The 17251-nt window shown below is 36.5% G+C and overlaps 1 protein-coding gene across 1 annotated transcript in view; it reads right to left on the bottom strand.

Moving 5' to 3' along the window:
* Window positions 1-17251, bottom strand: part of DNAJC2 (DnaJ heat shock protein family (Hsp40) member C2) — a 1234748-nt gene that overhangs the window by 1148849 nt on the left and 68648 nt on the right. Inside the window, exon 3 of the mRNA XM_044088515.1 lies at window positions 9443-9522. Coding sequence (XP_043944450.1) covers window positions 9443-9522 — 80 coding nt within the window. The remainder of the gene's footprint in view (window positions 1-9442; window positions 9523-17251) is intronic.

Raw genomic sequence — 17251 nt, forward strand, 5'->3', positions numbered from 1 at the left:
ATGTCAGCAAGGCAGCTTATAAACAAAATCCTGTGCGACAAGAAGGTTTTTGTAAGACTTCCAAGATGGCTTCACACTGAGTAACAGCTTTAATTCTACCGTTCACGGTGGGAAAACAGAAACTCCACAAAGACCATGAGTGGACGTTTGTGTTTCTGGGTAAATTTCAGTAACTGGCTAGCACGTGCACTGCCTGGATGCCAGGAAAAAAAAAAAAAAAAAGAAATACAGAAGGCCTGAAGGAAAATCGGCTACAAAAGTTAAGGAAAAAAAAAAACTAACAGGGAAGGACAATGCAGCTGTTTAGCAAAAAGCAGGGCAAACTCCAGATATGACTTTACTGGAAGTCATAAGACAATTGCACACAACCTGGCTAAAAATAACCAAAACACTAACCTGGAAATTAAACATGGAATTACAAAGCAATAATTACATTTGTGAAACAGAACAAAACAAGAAAATTTGGAAATATTGGACTTGTTTGGACTTTGTTAAACTTGCATGGGACTCTAAAGCATATACCCTACTTCATATCATTAATGTTCGGAAAAATACTCAGGAGAAGAGAAGAGGAGAGAGACAGTTAAGAAAAAAAATACTTGACATACAGTTAAAAGTACTACTTAAGTGGTGCATTATTTTCTCTGCAAGTTATAAAGTAATGTTTTTTCAGTTATTAAGTGTAATGGGGATACTAATGTAAATAGGTGCTTCTGTTTATTCTTTTTTTTCTTTCTCCCTTTTTCTTTCTTTCTCCTTGTTTAGTTTTAAGACATGTAGGCACTGCAATGTAAAAATGGGGATTTGGTTGAAAGAGCATGACAAAAGAAAAATGAGTTTGCTTTTTTCATTTTTAAATGCACAATGACTGTGTTAGCTTTACATAGTAACATGTTTTGACAGAAAGCAAATAAATGAAAAAGAATATTGAATATTACATGGTCTTTATTCTAGTAAACAGTCCTGTAGCTGGTTCTCATGTGACTAGCAGACAATCTGATAAAGAGCAATGGCTTGGGGAAAATGTTTTCTGCGAAGCCAAACCAGACAGCACTTAGATTCACAGGCTCTACCATGCGTCTTAGCATGGATAAGTTTTCCTTCTGTTTAGCATGACTGTGTGTGTGGCTGTCAGTTTGGAACTTGTGTTCCTATTAAGGGGGTTGTTGTTGTTGTGTCTTTCAGCTTTTCCCCGTTAGGGGTCGCCACAGCGGAACTCCGGTCCGCTAATGATTGGCAGTGGATTTTTATGTGCAGAGTTGCCAGCCCTGACACACAACCTTCAACGAAGGTACGCCCATTCACGCATGACTCCTCACAGAAGACGTTCTAGCTGAGAATCGAATGGGACAACGTCTTGCTGTGAGGCGACAACGCTACCGCAGCGCCACCGGGTAAAACTTCAATATTTGAAGATGTACATATTTTTGTGTGTTACTATTAAGTTAGTAGATTTTAGGTGAGTATTGGGTGCCAGTTGTATTTTTGTTTGAGAGTTTTCAATAAAACAAAAAGCTCTGCAAGATGTGACATAGGCTAAAATGGAGATGTCAAGAAACAGTTGTATAAAAGATTAACCTGCCAGACAGTCCATGCATGTAACACAAAACCTGGAAATAGACACTTAAAGAAACTGTTGCACATAAAATGTGGGAATAATAATCCCTTAAGAATATGATTCTTTCTATAATGTCTTTAAAAGTTAATGGTCTCTCAGATAAATCCAAAAAAGAAAGACTACTGAACTATATTAAAAATGTATAGTGCAACTAGCAAGATACACGAGACACACTTGGAAAGAACTGAACATGTGAATTTGATAAAGAAAGGTTTTCAGTATGGTTATTCAGCAGAATACCTGGAGCAAAGAAAGCAAGGAATACTTATTAACTGCAAGAGGAGCTCCAAAAGTAATAGGAGGAGGAAAAAAAAGACAATGGTAGATTTGTAGTACTAAGAGGCTACTGACAAGGAAGGAGGACTACACTGGGATGTATTGATATTCCACCAAAAACTGCTATAACAGAGCTAAAGAAAATTCTGGGAGAAATGTTGATTTGCAACAGTGAAGATGTGTCTGGGGGGCCCAGAAAAGGAAATATAACAAAAGGAGGGTAGATTTTAAAGAAATTTATAAAAGTATTTGGCATGGATGATGTGAATTCAGTACTAGGAATTCAGAGTGAATTTACATATTCCCCAAGATACAAAAACTTGGCTAGGCTACACAGAATTTATATTTCACAGGAACATGTGCATTTAACTGAAGGTCTTGATACTCGCCCAATAACTATTTCAGATCATGTGCCAATAACTTAAATAAAAACAAAGGGTAATAAAATAAAAATGAGACACTGTTGCTTTCCCACCTATCTGTTGAAAAGAGAGGAATTTAGGGAATGGGTAGTGGAAATTATTCAGGAGCTATTAGAGAAGATAAAACTTCTGAAAATACAGCTAGGGAGTGGGATAAAATTAAAATGGAATTTAAAAATGGGGGTAATAAAAGAAAGGGAAATATGGTTAAGAAGTAAAAATTATTTAGAGGGACTGACATTAAAGTATTGCAAAATAGGGGGAATCTCACAGAATAAGGGCAGCAACTACAGAACATGAAACAGAAAATAAGGGACTACCTTGATAATATGCATGTGTTTTCAAAGGATTGCTGTTACACAACTGTTTTTGATAACTCTAGAGCACAAAAACTTTCAGCACAATGACTAACAAAAGAAAGTAGAAAGCCATCACAAAGCTTAGGGAGCCTACTACAAGGAAGATAACTAGGGATCATGTAGAAGTATTAGAAATATTTCAGAAATTCTATGATAGTCTGTATAAAGCAGAGAAATATGAAAATCAAGAAAAGGTACAATGGAAATGTTTATGGAAAAATTAAATATACAAAGGCTAGAGGGAGAGGAGGCTCAATTACTAACACTTAGGCTAGGTGGAGATGAGACAAAAATGGTGTTGTATAACCAATCTACAGGAAAGTCCCCAGAACAAATTTGTATTCCTGTGGAAGTTCGGAAGGAAAAATGATGATATGGAAGTTTTTGTTCAACAGTATTTTAAGAGGAGGAGAAGTACCAACATCCTGGAAAAAAGAGGCAGTAGCTGTACTACCTAGAGGGTAAAGATCCATCAGATCAAGCTTCATACAGGCCCCATTTCAATACTAAATCATGATTATAAAGTGTTTCTGTCTATGACAGCTAAAGTAATAGTAAAAGTGATACCAAAACTGATAGATATGATCAGTGTGGTTCTGTGGAGGAGAGGCAAACATTTTACAATATAAACAGAACAGTGATGATCCAGAGGGAAGCAGAATGTAAGAAAATACCACTTTTGCTGGAGGGTCTTGATGCAGTGAAAGCATTTGAAACAGTAAGCTGGGATTTTATGAGTAGAACGGAAGCATTTGCATTCCCTGACAAAAATTATAAGGTTGATTAGGATGATATATGAGGGATCGGAGGTGAAAATTAAAGTTGATGGGGGTCATCTCTGCTTGAGCAGAGGAACCAGGCAAGGCTGTCCTCTCTCCCCTTTGTTATTTGCATTATATTTAGAACCACTGGCAAAGGAAATAAGGGCTACAGAAATTCAAGGATATAACTGGAATGGTAGTCAAGAAAATCTGGCTCTATTTGCAGATGACATTTTATAACGGACGAAAACAGAAGAGATATTACTGTGTTATGGAGCATATGGAGACAGTTTCAATCCTTTTCAGAACACAAAATTAATGAAGCAAAAACAAAAGCAATAACGGTAAATTATTTACCCACATACAAACTGGTTCAGCAATATCCATATTTATGGGGACGGGATAAAATTAAGTATTTAGGAGTATGGATTAAAAATGTTATTGGTGTGGCAGCTAAGGATATGTGGGAAGAGACTAAACAAAAGAAAATACAAAAACCTGTGAAAATGGAAGCTCTGTTACATGGTAGTCCCCTTTAATCTTATACACTGATCAAGGTCAGGCTTATTTTTATCAACCAGAGAAGTTGCAGATAGCAATTAATAAGAGCTGAAGGATTTTATCTGGGAGAGGAAGATGGCAAGAGTCAAATGGGATAAGCTTATTCTTCCAACAGAACAGGGCAGATTGAGATTACCCAAGTTGAAGAGGTACTTCAGAGCAACACAGTTAAGGTTCCTATACATAGCACAAGGAGACCACTATAATTCAAAGTAGAAAGAGATGATCATGAAACAGGGGGAAGCTCAACTAACAGGGAGAGACTGGGATTATGTATGCAGACCTTTAAGGAGAACAATAATCATATAGAATATTATATTCATAAAGTAGCAGAAGGTCTTCTAAGAACTAAGCCAACACGGGAAAGGAGAATGGAGATTCTACCAATAGGGATGACTGCAATTAGGGATACAGACAATAGGCAAGTGGGGGCGGGAATGTACTGGAGAAAACTGGAAAAGGAACCAAGGTACTGGGAGCAAATAACTAGAGAGGGAAAGGTAATAGATTGGGAAGACACCAAGAACTTATTTGGACTGCAGGTTAGAGACTGCCTTCCCTTTCAAGGATTGCAGTCAGAGTATAGACAAAGAGAAAGAAATAGGGGGGTCTTAAATGAAAGACTAACACTGGTACAGTTTTTAGTAGAATCTAGAACAGACGTTACTGTTAAGAAAGGAATTAGTAGTAGAACATAGAAAAATACTGCATAATAAGAAAGGAATTAGTAGTAGAGCATAGAAAAACATTGCATGATAACTATAAGACTCAATCAGAGGAGGTTAGGAAGGAGTGGGAAGAGAGATTGGATAAGCAATTCACAAACAATGGGGGGGTATATGTATATCTCACAAACATGCAGCAAAATCTAAAAGATTTAGGATCTTTGCTTGGAAGTGTTTACATAGGTATTTGTATACCACAAGTAGACTCAACCTCAGGTAGACAGCAAATGTTGGAGGTGTGATGGGGGGGGAGTAACTGGGAACATTTTCTGGGAATGTAATGAGGTGGCAGACTTTAAAGACTGCCTGCAGACTGCTCTGTCGGAGATGCTGCGTGATCAAATTGGAGTAACTAAGGAAATTATTTTTTTGAGGTATGATACAGAATCAGAATTGCCTAGACATAGCAAAGCCTTGCTGAGTCCAATTATGATGGCTGCCAAAAAAGCAATTCCTAGAAAATGGAAATCATAGTCTAAACCAAACTTACTAGAAGTAGCAAAGACAGTAACAGAGATAAAACAACTGTAACTGGGATCTTTAGAAAGGGGTAGGAGAAAATTACATAGAAAAAAATGGGAACTGTGGGATCAAAATATGTAGTGGAGGAACGAGTTTTAAAGAAGGTAGGCTCTGAATGAGCCATGTAATGGTTGACTGACAATGACTGGATATACTACAAGTGATGTATAATGTTTGCAGTTATGTCGAAACAGTTTGTAATGTATAATGTCTGCAACTGAGATTGGGTCTCTATGGTTTACTTTCATTTATATAAATGTAAGATTGTCTAGGTCATACATGATCATGTTCATTAAATTAACAAGAAAGGCATCCCACATAAAATGCAATCCAGACACAAACACAAATGGTCCCATCGTATCAAAAGAAGAATATAGCAATCTCAGTCATCTTTGCAAGCATACCATTATAGTCACTGTCCAAGATAGCATATCCTTTTCCAAAGGACAGAAAAACTCTGAAAAAAATGGACCTTCAAGTACTCCACACTGGAAGACCTCAAACCTCACTACTAACCAACTCAAGGAGGACAGTCTGCAGCATGGACAGGTCAGAGTGAAGCTGAAGGCCATAAAGTCTTAAGATGGAAAAGGCAAAGACTTTCCTACCTGTCCTATCACTTTCCATGGCCACCTTATCTGTGGGTAAATGATAAAACTGAGGCCTCTGGGAATGAAAAGGGTCCTCTAAGACCATCAAGAAATCACTCCGAGGATAAATGCACAAACTGACAATTCAGTGAAGAGAGTGTGCCTTGTGAAAAGGAACAAATTATGTACAAACATGTCACCCTGGGACAACGGGTGGGAGAGACAAACTGGAGGAGGCTGTGGAATGCACTTGATCCTAAGGGCATTACTCCAAAGTAAGAGGAGGAAGCAGTAGAATTCTAAGCATCTTTGGCATCCAGAACACAGACCTTCCCCCCTCCCCACTACAAAAGCAGCCTTGTTGGGGGGAGGGGTCCTACACCCCCACTCACTCAAGAATTCAATCATGACAGGGCTTTTTACATTTTAATTACTCCATTTTTTTTTGGTTTTTAATACCATGACAGGAAAAGACCCCATTCACAAGACAGGATGCGATTAGAGTTCATGAAATTAGTATCGTTTCAGTCTTTGATGTTAGCCAAGAGTGCTTTTCTCAGCATCTGCAATGTGCCCTTTATTGCCTCCTTCCGTAATTCATATGGGGTTACGTGTACTAGTAACATAGCCAAGTATGACTGTAAACGCCTTAACAAACCTACTGCTCCTACTACTATTGGAACTGTATGGATACCTCTCTTCCACATTGCTCTCATTTCTACCTGCAAATCTTCATTTTATGACTATCTCTCTGTATGTAGACACGCCCATCACTAGGTGTAGCAATTTCAATGATCAATGCTACTTGTCTTTTTCATGGAATACTATACCCGATTTTCTCGCATCCACTTTTGAAACCGTTGGTAATGGATGATCCCATGTGATATATATATATATATATATATATATATATATATATATATATATATAATTCCCTATAATTCTTTGTGGTTCACGTTCCCAGTGCTGCACAGCTACTTCTATATTACAGCGTTTGCACAATCCTAAATGAAACAGTCTTGCCACATTATTGTGCCTTTCAGTATATGTAGGACCTCTGCCACAAGTATACCATGCCCAGCAACAAGATTTTTTTTTTTGTTTTATTACCTGCATTTGTCTATTTCCCCTACCTTTTCAATGGATTTTGTAAACCAACATGAATGTAATCAAATATCCTGGGCCGCCATTACTAACTTCATCTTTTGGTTTCAATTCACCTCTCCTGAACTATTCCAGGGTCAAATTTTGATTAACATGTGGTTGTTCCAGGAGATCTCTGTACTTGCCATCATAGTTATGAATTTTCCACATTTCTTTACTTATCTCATCCTTCTCATTGCTTTCCTTTGTTTTTTTAGCACAATCAGGTGCGGTCTGATTTTTGTCTACTTGTGGTTAGATTTCCATTCCCATTTGACACCAAAATGCTTTTACTAAACTAAACAAAGATAAGACTACTCCTCCTCATGTTTTAAAACTATCACTATACAAAACACACACACATATATATACATATATATATATATATATATATATATATATATATATATATATATATATATATATATATCACACACACACACACACACACACACACACACACACACACACACACACACACACACACACACACACACACACACACACACACACACACACACACACACACACACACACACACACACATACACACACACTCCTACAATTGCAGTTCTATACATACAATCAATTTTGAGAAGGCATATACCGCCTTTTTACCTTGGTATACAATGATTTTTATATATTATTTGATAAGCATGAAGCATTTTTCTTGTTTTTGTGTTCAATGGGTTTAACAATTTTTGGGGACACAATCACAACAAAACTAAGAACAGGAACAAAATTATTTCAGTTTGGACTTTATTTCTAGATCTCAAGTCAGTTTTTATACCAGTATTAGTCTTCATTTACTCCTTACCAAGCTTTAGTCACATTTGCTCAAGTTTTATTGTTGATGCTTCATCTATACCCAAATATTTATACACACCCATCTGTTCAATTTCTTTTATATCACATTCCTGTCTTAGATTGATAGGACTACTATATGAGCCTTGGCATGTGCATACAGTCAGTATACCAAAGGTATCAAGCAAACAAAAGGCCTGCACATGGTGCTCATGTACCAAAAGGAAGAGTGGTGAGGATAGACTCATGCTGGGCCTACTGCAAGCATCCTGTCAAAGTCTCCACTCCCACATTCTAGCAACTCACACCTACCAAGAGCTGGATAAACGCCAAACTCCCCATCACCCAGCAACTCCTCAACCAAGGCAAGCCAGTCCAGATGAGAAGAGTAGAAAACCCCAGGAGATGAAGTTTCAGATGCAAGTATCCCTGAGCTGTGGCTGGTTGACTCAACCACATCCCGGGATCAGGCTAGACAGACTCATGGCCAGGCTAATTAGGCAGCAGAAAGATGATGCAAACACTCAGAGAAGCAATCTCAGGGTTTGAGTAAATCCGCATTTCTTCCCTATATTTTAACAGCCCACCCCAAAAAAATATGTCAAAGGACAGGTAGATGATTTAATTCCAAATAATCAGTCTTCCTTTACATTTTGAAGTATTGTGTATCCTTACAAGCAATGTTCCAAAAGGATGCAATTCACAAATATTGCTCCATAGTGAAATGCATAACTGCAAGGCCCAGAATTATGAGAGGGTTGAAACTACAGAAAAATACAAGCAACAAAGAATGTTAAAAATTGCTGCTGCCTTTACAGACTTTTTTTTTTCTTTTGCAAACAATACTCATACCCTTTAAACTTATATATACTAATTCAGGATTACAATACCTCATAGAAAGGGAAGTAAACAGAGATGCAGTCATCTCAAACTGAGTTTATGTAGCTCTTCGTTTATACTCAGTCTTGCTATAACAGGACTTACAGTAAAGAGTCTCGGAATAAAAAAACTTACCTAAATTTTTTTTTTAATGTTTCTAAAACAAGGCCTGGTGGCCTGGTAGTAACAGATTTGTTTAGCAGGCTGTCTTGATATGTAGCAAATGCAATGCTGTATAAATATGGATCGAAACTGAATACATACTAAAAAAGATTATGTGTGCCTATTCATGAGTGGGCAGAATGGTGGTGCTCACCCAGTTTGGGCTACTGTGATGACAGGGCATCAGCTGGAGAATAGAGGACTGTCATGATGTGGGGGGCCACTGTCAGGAAGAGATGAGCACTGGCCACTCAAGCTGTTGATGGTAGCCCTGTCACCGCATGTATGGAGCACACATGCACAAAGCAACCACACACAGGTGGCCCTTACAGTGACACAAGTGCTCACAATGCCAACAGGGTCAGGGTTAGGACATAAAATAGAAAACACCCTTATTTCAGGTACACCAATGGGAGCCTCATGGCTGCCTACATGAACACCCCCCCCCCTTTCAGGTAGTGTAATGTCTGATCGAGGGAGGCTTAATGGTTGTAAGGCACAAGAAGGTCAAAAAATAAATAACCTAAAAGGCAAATTTTAGATATTTCTGAGCAGATCTACATTTTAAAGAAAGAATAAAAGGACCCCCAACCAATACAAACAAATATGCAGAAGCATACTTACGGGCTGCTTTAATTTGCTTTTGAGTTGCTTTGTATCTCAAGTGCGCCAATCCTAAAACTGCATAATGATCCTGGTTCTGCAGAAGGGAAAGAAAATTAACACATTCATTTTACAGTCCTGTACTGTACTGCAATGCATCCCTAAGATATTACAAACCACTCTTCACTAAAGTAGGACTGCATCTACATTATGACAGCAATACACACTACCACAGAGGTCAAAACATTAAAAATCAACAGCCTAGGCTCCTGGGACAGAATATCAAGTATTAAGTATATAGTGTAGTTTCTCTACTCCAACAACACTACAACTCTTTTTCTCAAAGAGCCATAAACCACACTTCATTGAAGGAGACTCTATCGCCACGACAATGAGAGGTATTATCCCACAGTCTAAAATGTCTAATAGTAAAGTAGGCATCGTTGCAAAGTTGAAAATGTGCAACAGTCAAGCATAACTAACAACTACAGGTTAGGAATAGTCTTCCACATCAGAGATATAAAGATAGAGCAGGAAAGTGGAATAAATAAGTGAAAGACAAGCTCTGGTGGAGTTTGCAATGAAGTCAAGGACAGATACGGTCATCAAAAACGGGACAATAAGCAGGACATGTTAAGAGCTTGATAAATATAAGAATCAATCACAGGAACTTAGAAAGGAATGGGAAAAGAAATTATATAGAAACAATGAGAACAGACTTGAAGGACACCAGTGTACACAACAAAGTAAAGATGGATTATGATATAGTGAGAAAATGTTTGCAAGTGTATTTTTATACATCAAATCAACCTCAAAGAATTTCGCCTCTGGAGGGAAATAGCTGCTGGAGGTTTGAAGGGGAAGAAAGAAAAAGGAAGCGTGTTTTCTGGCAATGTATGGACTGGGATGCTTTTAAATGCTCCTTACAGCATGCGTTAATACAAATGCTGAGGGAGCAATCTAACAATGGAAATGATTTTTTTTTTTTAGTTGGTGATTAGGGATAAAGGTACCAAGAGACATTCAGATTTTAAGTTTAATGATGTTGGCAGTCAGGAAAGCAGTAATGAGGAAATGGCAATCAAAGACTAAAGCAATTGCAGAGGAAGTATGGACCATTCTAAAGAAATCAACTCATTACAGATGAGTGTGCCTCAAGGCATTTCTACAGTCAACTCCTACTGAAGCCTCTAGGCATCAAATATTCCTTGTTCATATTTGCATTAATAATTAGAAAAGCATGCTACATACAAGGCATCATAAAATCTCGCCTTATAACATACGTGATGACAAACACAACTGTATTGATATTTGACCTCTGTCTAATGTAGCTGAAGAAATACTGATTTGTATATTATTTCTACTATAATACATTTGTAGCATAACAAATATCAGAATTCTCTAAATATCTCAATAGTCAAATAACAGACAGAACTGCATAGCTTCATACGAGAGCTCACAGCTGTATGAAGAAAATCCTGCTGGCAGTATGCGTCTTGAATACTTACCAATATATCACAAGCTGTTTATACATTACAAAATTAATATTCACTGCTTTATCTGGCTTATAAAATCCAGTTTAAAACATCAAACTGAACGAATGCCACCAATTTAAAGATTAATATATTCTGAATAGTTTGCGATTTACAGTTTTCTAGCAACACATTACCAGAAATATGAATATTTGTTTAAACTGTAATAAGAAACATTACCAGAAAAATTAATATTGGTTTAAACTGTAAGGTGATAACTTCATTTTTTAAAAAGGCTCAAGCCACACCCACTGGGAGTTAAACATAGACATTGAAAAGAGCTGTACTGGAGGGGAAACCCACAAGTGGCATCTTTAAAGGAGGAAGGGAAAAAAATCCATAAAAAATAAATGGTAAATTTGGGATCAATTCATCCAAAACAATGGTCAAGATAACAACTGCTATGGGAGAGTTGGTGGGTAATGAAAAATATGAAGGCATGATGTAAAGAGTGATGTTAAAGATATAAAGGAAAAGGTATAATGCATGAAGATGACAGTGAAAGGGGTTCCTGTTTTTTTTTTTTATTACTATATGTGAACTCATGTTGTAAGTTTATATGCGGAATACAAACTTATTAAACACCCTTACTTAAACATACCCAATTAATTATTTAAAGTCATAAAAATGACTAGTGTTTGCCTTTTACAATAAAAACACTTTCTATATGTAATAACCAGAAAGTGGTGTTCCTTCTTGGAAATAAGTCTAATGCAGAGGCTTCACGGATCTTGCTATTTTTAGCATGGCACCATACAGAAAGCTCTGCACTTTGGTGAAAAGAAACTAACAGAAAACACAAAAAGGAAAAAAAATTAAACTGTAATGAGCAGATAATGAGAGTGAATGTACTGGCAAACCAAGATGGGAAAGAAATCAGTAAAAATTAGGCAAAGAGAAAAATGGAGAAAGCAACAAAAGAGGCATTACAACATGAACAGTTTATACTTGAAAAATATGGCCAGAGTTAAGAGATATTAAAAAGTCACTGATGGATAACCTAATGGTGCAAAAAATTAAAATCAAGAAAATAACTGAATAACTTCATGAGCAGTAATACAACATAAACTGGCAGACATTGAGGAACTGAAAGCCAGGGCTGATTCAACTGAAGCCAGGTTAGACTGCTTGGAGGCCAGGGCCATAGACACTAGAGATGAGATTAGACAAAAGAACATGAAGATTAATGGCATACCGGCAGAGAAGTATCAAGTACGGATTGCAAAAAAAATAAGAAATTGTTGCAAGCGGACTGGTATACCAAATAAATAGGTCTTAACAGAACAAGCTTACAGAAATAAATGTCAACCTGGAGATTCTGACCAGCCAAAATGACCAACACCAATAAAAGTAGTTTTATTCTTTTCAGTTGAGGAAGAGAGTACTATGAGAACTTTGGAAACATGGTTAATTCAACCAACCAACTTTGGAAGCCTGGCAGAAAGCTAAAGGTTGGGAAAGACAGCAACTATGTAGACTATGATTTTTCTTATGAAACCAAGCATAACAGAAATGCATTCTGCTCAGCCAAAGTGTGCAGAGATTTGGGATATCATTGGAGACTGATCTACCAAGCATAACTCACAACTAATACACAAGGGATGGTAAAAACATTCAATAGGGTGAAAGAGACATTAGGCTTTTAAGCAACAAGTGAATAACAGACTTGGAAACATATGGACATTCAAGCACAGTAGAAAACAAAATATGGCGGGAATAAAAGGGTCACTTATGCTAATGTCCAGAGAAAAGAATATGAATACTTACTACTATATAAAAAAAGGTCAAAGTAATAAAACAAGTACAAATACAGAAAAATGGACAAATACAGGAACAAGTGTGAGTTAAGAGAAGGTCAAACCAACAAGAACACTTCGTGACTGTAAAATAAGATGGAAGGAAAGAATGGACAACAACATAACAGTTAAGAATTTAACCATGCATGTGTACAAGAAATGATTCAAATACTCAGAAGTATGAAGATAAAAAGGATATATGATGACTATAAGGCAGACATGATCACATGTACCTTTCAGGCAGATATAAATATAACTGTAGTTCAGTGAATCCTAAATAGTTAAGATATAATGAAAGAAACTGATATAATTGAGCAAAAGAAAAAGGAAGGGAAGGAAGAACTGGGAAAATATACTGGCTGCACAACAATACACGTACAATCACATTTGGAGGGATAAGCAGTAGAAGTAAATGATCAAGAGGAGTTGGGTGAGGTACAATGAGAAGACCCAACTAAGGGAAGAAAAATGCTTCCAAAAGGAAAATAAGAAAAATGACAATGTTGTACAGACAGAAATATAAATATATGGGTGTAACATACATTATTAATTGAAATGAGGTGGACAGAGAAAAAGCAGAGAAGTACAGGAGGAGGAAGGCACCAATCAGGAAGAGGGAAGAACAACAGTAGATACAATACAGTAAATTCTCAAGTCAACTGGAACTCAAGCAACTGGCAAATAAATAATGAAGAAATACAGTACAATTTTCATGTGTTGCACTTCGCTTCCTCCTGTAGAAACATACCTTACGTTTTTTTAGAGTTTTAAAAAGGAATAAATTCCCTCTCTCCCCAACCTGAGAACAAGTCAAGCCAAACAAATAGTATAGGGTACAGTATTAATCAAGCCTATTTTTATTAGTAACTCTCGAGCAACCAGAAATTACAGTTATCCGGCATCTACCAATCCCCATGGGTGCTGGTTAGAGTTTACTGTATGAACAAAAAGGGAGAAGTACGCTTGGAAACAAAGAGATTTAATGAAGCAACAGTGTAAGAGAGAGAGGTGGGAGAGAAAAAGCAAAAAAAAAATGCTATCTCAGTGCAGGGTAATTAGGGGACTTTATGTAAAATCACTGTTATGACAAGACTTTGGGTCGAAGCATGGGTACAGCAATCACACAGATTAAAACTCTGTGAAAGGAAGACAGAATTGCAAATATGTACATAGTTAAAGGAGAACAGTTATTCAAATAAGGGAGGGAAGACAAAGACCAGAATAAAAGGCATGCATAAAGTAATAAATGAGAAGGGAAATAAATGAAAAAAAATAAGTTAAGAATAAGGGAGGAGAGAAAGGAAAGAAAAAAACTGATGGATAAGAGACAGAAAACAAACAATGTTAAAATGTCTGAGAGAAGAATACAAAATAAAGCCAAAATGTAGATGGGCTGGGAATTAGGACAGAGTATATGTGTGTACTATTACATTTAATAACACAGGAGACATATCATTAAAGGAGAGAATAAAACAAATAACTGAGGGAAGAATATAATTAAGTGGCAAGCTGCCCCTGAGGAAATAGGAAGCAAAGGGGAGTAATGATGCTATTAAATAAGACACGCCCCATGTTGATAATGGGGAGAAGAAGAAAAAAGGATAACAAGGAATGGTAGGGCAGGGGTAAAAGGGAATACCAAAGGCATTACAAGTTCTGTTAATAACAATATATATATATATATATATATATATATATATATATATATATATATATATATATATATATATATATATATACATACACACACACACACACACACACATACATATAGACATACACACAGACACACACACACACACCATAAAACACACAAAAGAAATGAGCAGTTTGATGGAGATAGTGAGATTTCAGGAAGGAGTAACAATATGCACAGGTGAATGGAATATCATAGTTAAAGGAGACGGACGAGGGAAAAGAATGAGAAAATTAATGAAGGAGGTGAAGTTTCAAAGACTTTTACCACAGTCAGGTGGAAAGATATATGAGAGGCCAGCTCAGGAATAGCGAGTGGAAGTTCTATATACTATTTGGCAAAACAAACTTCTGGTCAAGAAATGACAAGGGAGAACTCAAATAACTTAAGAATGGAAGAAGCTTTAAACAGATACTCAGATGAGTTGATAAAACTGCAAACATCAAAGAGTGAAACAAAGAAAAGGCGGACTGAGTATGACACTACTCAAGAAGAGAGGTTTCAAAGAATTGTGGAATTAAGAGGGCAGAGCATGTAGGTAAAAACTCAGATTGTTTGGAGTACCAGAGAAACTGGAAGGGACCGACTGTACTAACTGTATAAAAGCACAAATAAGCAACTGGACTGATATTCCACAGTAGGAGTTAACTGAATAGGCATATCATGTGTATGCTCCAAACCTGGCCATGAGAAAGAAGACAAGAGACCACTAATAGTAAAGGTGGAATCCAACACGCAGGAAGAGTTGATTCTGACAAAACCGTGGCAGAAAGACAAAGTACTAAAAGTTGGAGAAAGTCTTTTTGGAAAATGATTATTCACTGTACGCCATGCAGGAGAGGAGCAAATTTATTCTAAGAATCACGGAATGTCAAGAAGCAGGTGTGAGATTCAAGCTGCTGCATCCAGCTATCTTCAGAATATTTTTTTCCAGAAGGGTTTAAGTCATTTTTTGATGTAGACCATGCTAAAGAGAACATAGAAAAGTTTGTCCAACAAAAATTGACCTATTAAACAGAAGATAGTTTTGCTTCTTAGCCTTCTGACAATAAAGCTCATCAAGACACTGTCAGTGAAATATTTTCCAGTATTCCAAAGGAAAATTCCTGAGACAGAAAAAAACACAGGAATTGACTAGAAGAACCAGGAGTAAGCTGGAAATTAACCAGAGACTGGAGTTGGGAGATGGAGATCAACAGGAAGAAAACCTCCAACTTGGAAATCAATCAATAAATGTGGGATTACAAAACATAAACCACACTGGTGAAAAATGGCAGAAGAAAATTTGGAAAAAATTTAACTTTTTTTTACTTTGTTAAACTTGTAGGGGACTCCACAGCATATGCCCTACATCATGTCAATGTCTGTAAGAACACAGAGGGACAATGTTATACAGTTAAGCTTTCAGATATTTTTGTGTGTAATAGGGGGGATACTAAAGTAAACTGGTGCCTCCTCTTTTTTCCTTCTTTCTTCTTGTTCACTTTGAAGAAATGTAGGTGCTGCAATGTAAAAAAAGAAAAATGGACAAAATGTAGGTGCTGCAATGTAAAAAAAGAAAAATGGACAAAACAGCATGATGGAAGTAAAACTGATATGTTCTTTCTTACTTTTGCTTAGGGGAATGACTGGAATAAGACCATTGGCTTGATTTATCAAGTTTAAGTCTTTGGTTTGATTTAACAAGCTTTAAGTGAAAGCAAATAAATAAAAGAAAGTTGAATGCAATTAAAAGTTTTACTTAAGCAAAAAATGTTCACAGTGTAACCTAAGAAGCTTATAGCTGAAAGCAGTTGTGTGTCTGGTTTTCATATTTCTATGGAAAGTAAGGGCAATAAAAACAAAATACTTTTTCTTTCAATGACTAAATAATGTTTTCTGAAATCATTCGAGTTGTTTTCTACATCTGGGAGAGAAATACAGACATGATAAAAACTGTTAGAACTAAGTTTAAGTAGAAGCAAAGGCTGTATCATGCGTCTCAACATGGACAACCTTCATTATAGGTTAACTCACGCTTGCGAGTATAGCTGACAATATGGGACAACTGTTTCTATTAGGAGAGTTAAATTTCATTAATTGAAACTGTACACAGTTTTGTGTTGTATTAAGTTGACGGTTATGGGGGTTTCTAGGGGTGTGTTTTTTTTACTGTTTGAGGGCCTTTGTTAAACAAAAAGTCTGGTAAGATAGGTTCAAATAGATATGGCAAGAAAATAACTGTATAAAAGATGAACCTGCTAAACACTGGTGTATGTATGTATATAATACAAAAGCTGAAACAAGACATTAAAATAAAAATATAAATAAGATTTTTTAAAAAAGAATGCTTTTATCACGTTGCTCTAAAAAGTCAAAGATAAGAAAGAGGAGTAAAACCTTTGCAAAAGAAACACAGACAAGCTGATTTCAGAAAAGGATTTAGGGTTGGTTTTGCTGACTGCGACGATGAGGTACCAGAAGTAGTAGCAGGAATCAGCAAAACCAACCTAGAATGCTCTTCTGAAATCAGCCTGTGTTTCTTTTGCAAAGTTTTCACTCCTCTTCCTTATTTGTCACTTTTTAGAGTGACTTGATAAGATTTCTTTTTAAAAAAAAACTTTTTACATTGTTATTTTTTTTTACTTTTTAGTGTTTAAGTAAAATATTGTCCCTCTATCATTAGCGCCACAGCAGAAAAAAACACCAAAATTACTTAAAGACTAAAATATTGTCTTGCTGTCATTTTAAACACAGTCCTTCTTGGACTCCTTACAACCACAGTTTGGGACAATACAGCAAAGACAAACAGTAAACAGATGG

Source organism: Protopterus annectens, chromosome 11.part0 (assembly GCF_019279795.1).
Source record: "Protopterus annectens isolate FY-2018-M chromosome 11.part0, PAN1.0, whole genome shotgun sequence".
NCBI lineage: Eukaryota > Metazoa > Chordata > Ceratodontiformes > Protopteridae > Protopterus > Protopterus annectens.